Source organism: Hyperolius riggenbachi, chromosome 9, assembly GCF_040937935.1.
Source record: "Hyperolius riggenbachi isolate aHypRig1 chromosome 9, aHypRig1.pri, whole genome shotgun sequence".
Taxonomy (NCBI): domain Eukaryota; kingdom Metazoa; phylum Chordata; class Amphibia; order Anura; family Hyperoliidae; genus Hyperolius; species Hyperolius riggenbachi.
In genome coordinates this window covers 197,170,802-197,180,147 of record NC_090654.1, presented here as the reverse complement: position 1 = coordinate 197,180,147, position 9,346 = coordinate 197,170,802, and the positions used below count along the sequence as shown (strand labels likewise).

The 9,346-nt window shown below is 42.4% G+C and overlaps 1 protein-coding gene across 1 annotated transcript; it reads right to left on the bottom strand.

The window, feature by feature from the left end:
- Positions 1–1,832: 1,832 nt before the first annotated feature.
- On the bottom strand, positions 1,833–7,025 carry NFKBIA (NFKB inhibitor alpha). Its single transcript, XM_068253852.1, has 6 exons — positions 6,554–7,025; positions 5,341–5,449; positions 4,701–4,908; positions 4,489–4,577; positions 3,788–4,048; positions 1,833–2,427 (listed from the first exon to the last, which is right to left on the bottom strand). The coding sequence occupies exons 1-6, from the start codon at positions 6,799–6,801 to the stop codon at positions 2,383–2,385; spliced, it is 960 nt and encodes a 319-aa protein (XP_068109953.1). The 5' UTR covers positions 6,802–7,025; the 3' UTR covers positions 1,833–2,382.
- Between the last annotated feature and the right edge of the window lie 2,321 nt (positions 7,026–9,346).

Sequence of the window (9,346 nt, the reverse complement as noted above, 5' to 3'; positions counted from 1 at the left end):
ACACATATATATATATATATATATACATATACATACTAGATGGTGCCGGTTTATTCAATTTTACTGCAAGTGACCCAGAAGTGCAGCTGGCTCTACCGAGGCACATCCACCAGCAATATAAGAGGAGTGCTCCACTATCTACATACAAGTTGAACTAGCCCATAACATTAGTTCTTAGTTTTCCTGTGCAGAAAATGCACAGAAAAGCTGATGAGTGAGAATTTGTCCATAAGGCCCTTTTCCATGAGCAGTTGATAGACTGTGAAGACTGTTGAACTCTCACAACTGCTTGCTGCTGCCACCACCTGGTAACTGCTCACTGAGTGGGCAGTTCAGCTGCCTGTGGAAAAGGGCCCATAAACTGGGGCATGAAGCAGAAAACAAAGACATACTAAGAAATCAAGATTGAGGACCGGTTTACACATGCAGGGTATACCTGCATTGCATTACCCTACTTTACTGCAAGGGGCCGCAAAAGCAAAGTCTATGGAGACTTTCATACTTACTGTGGTGCACCTGAAATATCCGAGCTGACACAAGGGCAACAGTGTTACCGCGAGCATAATCAGAGCGCATGCCCGGAAAGACAGGAATCCCAGTGCCATACTTCCTGCCCAGGAGGGAGTACATTACTGAGTGGGGAAGAATTATGCATATGAAACAGTCCGCGCACTATGCCACAGGTTTAGTAGTTTGTGAAAACCGGCCTCAAGGTTTTAAAACAGCTTAAAAAGTGTATTACGGTCGGGCATAAAAATGTATTTTTATCCGGTGAATAAGTAATAAGGATGCTAACCAGGCAATCCAAAAGTTAAAGATCACTATTACTTTTCTTGTTGATAAATGATCAGTCCCCAGTTTACCGGACTCTCAATTGGTACACACAAAAGAAGTTGCAGGGCATGCTGGGTTGTCCTTTTTTTGCTTCTCTACTTCCCCTCAGACTGATGTAATGCAGTCTGAATGGCTGAAGCCTCTTTCCCTCCCACACCTGTTTCTCTCAGATTGGCCAATATTTCTCATGCTGAGTAACCTCTATCCACAATGCTGAGCTGATCCACCACCCTTTGGGTGCCTCAGTCTACTGACCTCATAATGTTACTCTTCCCCAACTCTTCTGTAGTGCAATAAGTGAATGGAGAATTTAGCAGCTGTTAAACACTTCTATGAACAAGAAGGCGGGACTACTGCTGCTGTGACTGCTAAATACTGGGCTGCGTTAATTACTTTAGGTCCATTTTAAATGACCATTAAAAAGGGAACCTTAAGTGAGAGGGATATAGTGGCTGCCATATATCCTTTTAAACAATACCAGTTGCCTGGCTATCCTGGTTATGTTGTTGCTGCTGTAAGGTCTGAATCACAGACCTGAAAGTAGCATGCCGCTTATTAAGACTTCAGTCATAGCACCTGATCTGCATGCTTGTTCAGGGTCTATGGCTGAAAGTATTAGAAGCAGAGGGCCAATCAATGTGCATTGTAAAAAAAAAAAAAAAAAAAAAAAAAAAAAAAAAAAAAAAAAAAAAGCCTCCATATTCCTCAGGTGCGCTTTAATATGTAATGCTGTTTTGCATAGAGATGGCTTGGAAAAATGGTTAGAATTGTTCCCAGTTTTTATTTTTGGTGTTCCATTTAAAGAGCTTTAATCGCATCCTTCCCCAACAGGAAGCAAAGAAAATTTCTTCAACAGGAGCAAAATATAAATCTAGAGTGTGGTAGTTTGAACTGATCAGATTCTCACCTCTTTACCCTCACTTCCTGTCTTCAAATCAGAGCCTAAGTGACCAAGACAGGAAGTGAGGTTATACACAGAAAGCACTCATAGAAGTACATACAATTTTGAATTTTTTTTAATAAATAGCTCATATAAAAATAAAGAATGTACATTATTTACAGAATCTACAATATACATACACACTGTGCAGTTTTATTCTGTTGTATCACATTTCCTTTATACTGACAATTGTGACTGTCACATACTCTGAGTGGTTTAGCAGTGAGTTCATAAAGTATTTGCCATGATAACATGGGATCAGGCATTAAGTAATGCCTCTGTGTTAGCTGTAAAGTCTGTGGTCATCACAGGAAAGAAGATATGGACACAGGTCCTTGTGCTGGAAGTAAGCCATCCTTGGTTCTGTCCTTCTGAAGTACTTTATGACTAAATCTTGTGCTCTTTCCTTGTCTCCTCCACTTCCTGTTTCCGCTCATGTGATGATCGGGTCAGCACCGGCACCTCATCAGGCTCTAGAACTCTTGCTTTGGACTTGCTACATCCTTTTGAGATCTAGTGGATAAGACTCACTGGTCCTAGTGCTGTACCTCTTGTACAAACAAGGTTTGTCATGCTACATCTCTAATGTCCTTCAGTGCTATGCCTGTCTACTTCGGGCCTTGGCACATAAACTTCCAGTCATCATACATCTCCTATAAAAGAAAACAAAAACATCCAATTAGAATAAGTAGAGAGTATGCCTTCACTTTGCTCAACAGACATTATGAAAAAAAAAAAAAAAAAAAATCTACATATTGACAACTAAACAAGACCCATTTGGAGTCTAGGGCAAACACTAACAGACTTCAGAAGGGATAGTAAGGTTAACAGTACAGTACTTTTCTTGCTGTTAATGTCCCAGTTGGATTCCCATAGATGCGGCTACATAGCCGCATCGCACCAAAGGTGTCCTGAAACACATGCACAGCAATGGAATAGTTTCCATTGCATGCATGTTGTGTATAGCGGTGCGGAGCACAGCCGCATCCCATCTCCTCAATTCACTTCCGCATCGGGAGATGTAACGCTGCCACCAATGGAAGTGATGCGGCTAGGCAGCCGCATTCGCATCACTTTATGAATGGAAACGGACCCTTAGTGTCACAGGTGATGGAAGTGAAAGAAATCTCAAAGCGCAGGGTGTGTGTATGTATCTATATCTATCTATCAAAACACGCACATCTCTGCTGAAACTCAGAGGGAACTGAATTTAGCCAAAGTCTCTCACTGCTCGTTACATAGCCAACTGCAAACGAACTGACTGGCCTATCTATCCCTCTTTCACCCAAATCACTTGGTAGCATCCAGATTTGTAGTGGAAGATGAGGTAAGAATAGGGACTGCAGTGGTTGAAGCTATACACAGACCCATAGACACAGGGCCCATCTTCAGCTACTGCATTAGCTCATCACTGGTGCTATAGTGGTAATGATCACTATACATATACAGTATAGCTAAGCGCATAGTGATAATCATTAAAGGGGAACTGAAGTGAGAGGTATATGGAGGCTGCCATGTGTTTCATTTTAAGCAATACCAGTTGCATGGCAGCCCTGCTGATCCTCTGCCTCTAATACCATTAGCCATAGCCCCTGAACAAGCATGCAGCAGATCAGGCGTTTCATATTTTAAAGTCAGATCTGACAAGGCTAGCTGCATGCTTGTTTCTGGTCTTATTCAGATACTAATGCAGAGAACTAGACCAGCAGGGCTGCCAGGCAACTGGTATGGATTAAAAGGAAACATGGCAGCCTCCATATACCTCTCCAGTTCCCCTTTAAGAGACTGTTTATTTCTCCCTTTTCAGACCTCTATCATACTACACCTTGGAAAGCAGGTTTTGCCACTCTGCATCATGTGATATAACCTATATATACACACACAATGCTAGGGGCCTAGTGTAAGATTCACAGGTCCTGTTAGCATGATCACAGCAATGACACTACAGCCAAACTAAGGCTATATAATGTACCAAGGTATTAAGCATGTAAAGATGCAAGTTCCAATAATTACCTCATCATCTGAATGCTCGGATTCTGCCTCTGAGCTGTCTTCATCGTCACTCTCTGGCAGGTACTGCAGGCCCTTCTCTGTCACGGACAGCAGATGCTGCTGGATTTGGCTGTTACTCCTTCCCCAGGTAAGCTGGCATGGGGAGTAGCCTTGAAAGGTCACTCGATTGACATCCGCCCCATACTTGAGCAGCAGAAACATCAGCTCAGGATTCTGTTTATCCACAGCCATGTGGAGGGCTGTACGGCCATTGCATGGCTCCTGTAATGAAGGGGAAAAAATGGGCACTGAGTAAAAAAGCCAAATACAGGTAGTAGTGACTGATCAATGAATGCTAAGGTGATGAATTTAGGCGATCAATGAAAAGCTAAAATTACTGGCTAGCATGCAAATTGTACACAGCTTCGAATAAAGCCTGGTACACACTTTCAATTATGATTGGCCAATCACTGACAGATCTTACCACCTCCAAATATTGAATATTATGAGCAGAGTGTAGGTAAACCCTCATACTACACAGATGGGGTAAAAATGGTCAGTGTTTGGCCAATCAGAATTGAAAGTGTGTACCAGGGCTTTAGTCCAGGAAGTGCATTTGATTGGACGAAATTCCAAGCTTGATACAATTTGCAAGCAAACCATAATTATCAGCATTTTACTGTCCATCTCTCGTAATGAACTACCAAGCTAATGACCCTTACCTGAGCATTGATGTCTGCTCCCAGCCTGATCAAATCTTCCACAATGGAGAGGAAACCGTTGCTGGATGCCAGATGGAGACATGTGTGACCTGTAGAGACCAGAGCAATGATTACTATACAGCTACTACAGCAAACCCTTCTGTCTATAGCCTGTCATTCTATTACACACACAGTGCAGTTATCTGCTGACTAGTCTCTGATGGGATACATACCGTTATAATTAGTGCACTGAAGTAGGGATGGCAGCAGGGACGTGCTGTTCTGGACTATGACCCCCACACCCCTCATTGAGCCCTTCTCACAGGCAATGTGCAAGGCAGTGTTTCCACGGTAATCTCGGACTTCTGGGTCACATCCTGCTTTCAGAAGCTTTTCAGCTATTTGAGGCTGTTCTGTGATGATGGCCAGATGAAGAGGAGTCTGTAAATGAAAGACAGGCAGGATTAAATACAATATTCTCAACAGCGCAAAATAAAAGTCAAACTTTTGTCTGGAATTATGAAGTTTAGTGTCTAAAGCCCCTAATAAAATATTACTAGCTCTCAACATTCTAGATCGCATTTTTGTTTAAAATAAAAAGGTTGCAGGAGAAAGACTATGGCCCTTAATCAATACGCTTTGACAAAAAAAACCTAGGTGAATTGAATAAATGTTGTCATAGCAACTTATGTATAAAGACCCACATGTGTTGTCATAGCAACTCATCAAAAAGAGGCTTTTTATGTTCACAGAGAAAAAATTATAGCTTGAAGCTGATAGGCTGTAGTGCTAAAGCTCATTTGCACCAACCCCCCCCCCCCGATGCTCAGCCATGTAAGAGGATGAACTCTAAAATAGAACTGTAATATTTACCTGATGAAGGGTATTTTGGCGATTCAGGTAATATCCATCTCTGTATGATCTCTTAATTGCCTCCTCAACAAGATCTTTGGCTTCGTGAATAATGGCCAGGTGAAGAAGTCTGTAATCAAATCAAAAGACAGGTTAAGCACCATGATTAAGATGTATAAACCACATTCTAAAAATTGTGACTAAAAAGTATAAAGAAAAACCTTAAATTAAATATTACAGGGAAAACCCTAGAATCATTTTTGTTTCTTAGCAAGGATTGCTTAAATTGGTATTTTTAACTACAAAAGGAAATAGTGTGTCAGTAGTATTTCCTCACCTCACTTTAGCAATTACTAATCTATGTACTACTCAGTACTGTGTCAGCTCTGAGTTATTTCCCCTCCCCCAGCAAAGTCCTGGATTGTGTAAGCTGGGTTTTTTCCTCTTGTGTGTCTTTAGAATGATATGTGTTGTTTTCCGCTTTCTCATGTATGCAGTTGTGTCAGTTGTGTTCTTGGCCAGCAGCCAGGGACTTTCCACATAGCTGCACAGCGCCCCGCCTCCCTGCCCCACCCCTGACAGCAGCCAGCTACACTGAGCCCTCCCCTCCCCCAGCTCTACAACAGAGGAAGGGAAAACCCAGACAACATGGCGTCTGCATAAAAAAAACAAAAACCTCAAACTCCTGCAAAACAGCCTCATCAGCAACACGAACGCAATTTTGCAACTATCTGCATGCTTTTACTACTGATGAAAACCACCTTCCTTCCATTTTTATGCAACTCTGCATTCCTTGTTAATATAAAAAGTTTTGCAGATAATTCTGCATCTACGTGAATGCAAACGTAAGTGCATTACTATGCAAAATATTAAATTAAGCATGTGTGCAAAAACATGGTATTTGCCTTTGAAATGCATTGCTTGATATTATTACATTTTGCATTATTTATTACTGCATTCACTTGGTTTGAAAAAAAAAAAAATTCTATCCACTGCATTGAGATATGAACTACTATTAATATACAATCATATACAGGTATGCGATATTGATACATGTAAATTATATATGATCCTATATATGGCATGTGATGTTATATAAAGTATAAATAAATGCATTAGGAGGCCATCGCATGAACTGGATTTCATAATATGGCCCCTAATCTATTTAATCTTTATCTCCTAGGTGAGATCTTCACACCTCATCAATAAATGTGTATACTAGAAGGTTACTTACGTATCTCCATCCTCGTTGGCCTGAGCCTTCCAGGGCTCGGAGGGTACGTAGTCCTGCGCGGCGGTATTCTCAGGGATGGTCATACACTCCATGCCAGAGACGATCTGATTATAGTCCTCCTCTTTCAGGGAGTCCAGGCCGCTGTCTGTCCTCTCATCTAATCCCTGGAGCTGCTTGTCTTTCCCAGGCAGCCTGAAATCTCCATCCACCACCATGTTTCCAGAGTAATCCATATAGCGAGTAGACATTGTCAAGTCTATCTTTGCAGGGTTTCCCAAAATAAAAGGAATTAAAACAAAAAGCAAATGAGTCCTAAAGGTTGCCTTGGAAGCTAAAGGCTAGTTCCCAGAGGATGTAGCAGTGCAGGAAGAGTTGTAGCTGGAATAGAAAGAAATAATAGTTCAGGCAGCAGCGACGTAATCCTCTAGCTGTCTCCTCTGCAGTGTGAGAGATCTGAGTTGGGTTGGCTGCTTTTACAATGTATTTATTGCACAGATGGGGATTTTTGGTAGGCGGAGCCGGACTAGCTTGCTTTCCTCCTCTAATCTATGCGGCTGCATGCTCAGGGCTGGGAAATTCCAAGTAAAGTCACACAGCAAGTGCAGCACGCATTAAACTAGACCTATCCTGTTCTGGGGCTTCAGGAGGAAGAGTCACCAGAAAACTTCCAGAGAGGGCACAGAAATTCCCTTCTGTACGGAATGTTCTGTATTTCCCAAACTCACAACACGGCAGTTTTGACATTCTTGTGAAGGTTTTTTTGTTTTGTATCATTCTGCAGAATTTGTCAGCAATAATGTTACAGAGTTACTAGCTGTAGGGAAATATATGGTGGACAGTCAGGGAAATTGGGCAGTTTTCAGCTCCAGCTGAACAAAAAAAATGCATCCATTTTTGGACAGACAGCAGCCCCCTCAGGTGCCCACTAATGATACAATCTTGACACTGTACTGTACAATATATGACCACTTCTATGTAATATGAGGGAGGGACTACCTCAAATTATCGATTTAAGGCCCCGTTCACACTTGCGGTTGTCTGCCAAACGGACCGGATGACCTGACCGGACCGGATCCGGATCGGAACCGTACGGTTCTGATCCGGATCCGGTCAGGTTGCATCAGGTGTTCATCAGGATGCGATCCGGATCCGTTTGGCAAAAGTTACGTAAAAAACAAAAAAAATGTTGGGGTCTGGGAGGTCAGCAGAAGGGGGACCTGTGGAATCAGGCCCTCCGCTGTTTAGCACTCACCTCCACCTCCAACATGCTGCCAACATCTCCAGCTCGTGCTGCTCCACTCCAAAATGCTTGCCCATGTGTCCCCGATCCAATATCGCCGCAACAATCCTCATAGGAAGTGGGGTAGAACATCCGGATTTTTAGCCAGTGTGTTGTGCGCTATCCGGTTCTCATTGATTTGTATTGGCCGGATGGTGCAGTCCGGCTCCGCCCCGGATACGGCTGCCGGAGGAGCCGGACCAAAAAATAGCGCATGTTGGAACGGACGCCGGAGTCCGGATCCGGTCCGGCTCCGGTCCGGACGAAACGGACGCATGTGAACAGTGGCATAGACTTACATTGCTATGCCGTGCGTCCGTTTCGTCCGTTCCGCATGCGGTGCGGCTCCGGCACGGCGATTCCGGATAGCCACCGCTAATGTGAACCGGGCCTAACTCAGTTTACCCTTGTAGATTTTTCTGCACATGTGTATTTCTTGCGCTTTGCATGTGTTTTAACATGTTTGCAGTTCGCATAGACAACACATATGCGTTTTTCTATTGCGTTTTATTTAAATCACTAGGACGACAACAGGAAACGAAAATACATCAGAAAACTTTTTTTTTTCAAATGCATATGAAAACGCATACAAAAAGCATTACATTGCATCACCATTGACTTTCATTTTGTCCGTTTTTGATGCGTTTTTGAAAAATATGCAACAAAACCAGCGCATATGCATTTGATGCGGCCCATTGGCTACCATTGCAGGCAAAAATGCTGCGTTTCTGCTAAATGTGCTCCCAGCCTAATGCAGAGTATCAAGCAAAGCGGTCTGGTGCATATATATATATATATATATATATATATATATATATATATATATATATATATATATATATATATATATAATTTTTTCATTGTGTGTAGGAACACACTAGGTGTTTGCATGAAAGGTTGCAAAACGCTGCATATCTGTTTGTGCGATTTGAGTGCGTTTGTGTTTCGCACATGCGTATTGCACATATAAATCGCATATGCATTCTTGTGCGTTTTATGCTAATCACTTCCAGGAAGTCAACAGGAAGTGAAAATAAATCATCAAACTTATTTATATGCATTAAAAAGCATACAAAACACAATAAAATGCTATACCTCTGCAGCACCATTGACATACTTCAGGTGCATTTTAGATGCGTTTTGGAAAAATATACAGCAAGTTCAGTGTTTTCTAAAACACACATTGCAGAAGGCGAACGTGTTTTTTCATGCGTCCCATTGACTTACATTATGTGTGTTAACGCTGGTGTGTTACGCAACGCTAGCGTTTCTACCTATTGCGTTCCTACCCTCAGCTGGCTGTGTACTCTCACCTGATAAAAAGGTGCTCAGGTGTCTTTGGCTCCTCCTTCCCAGGACCACCAATAGAATCCACACTTTTTTTGTAGGCCCAGTACTAACATACACTTCAGGGTCACTTGCAAGACCCCCCCATACTACTTTTACGCCTTAGGCTAGGTTCACACTGGGGCATTGCTTTCCCTGTAAAAACAGGACCGCAATGGAGGGGAAAG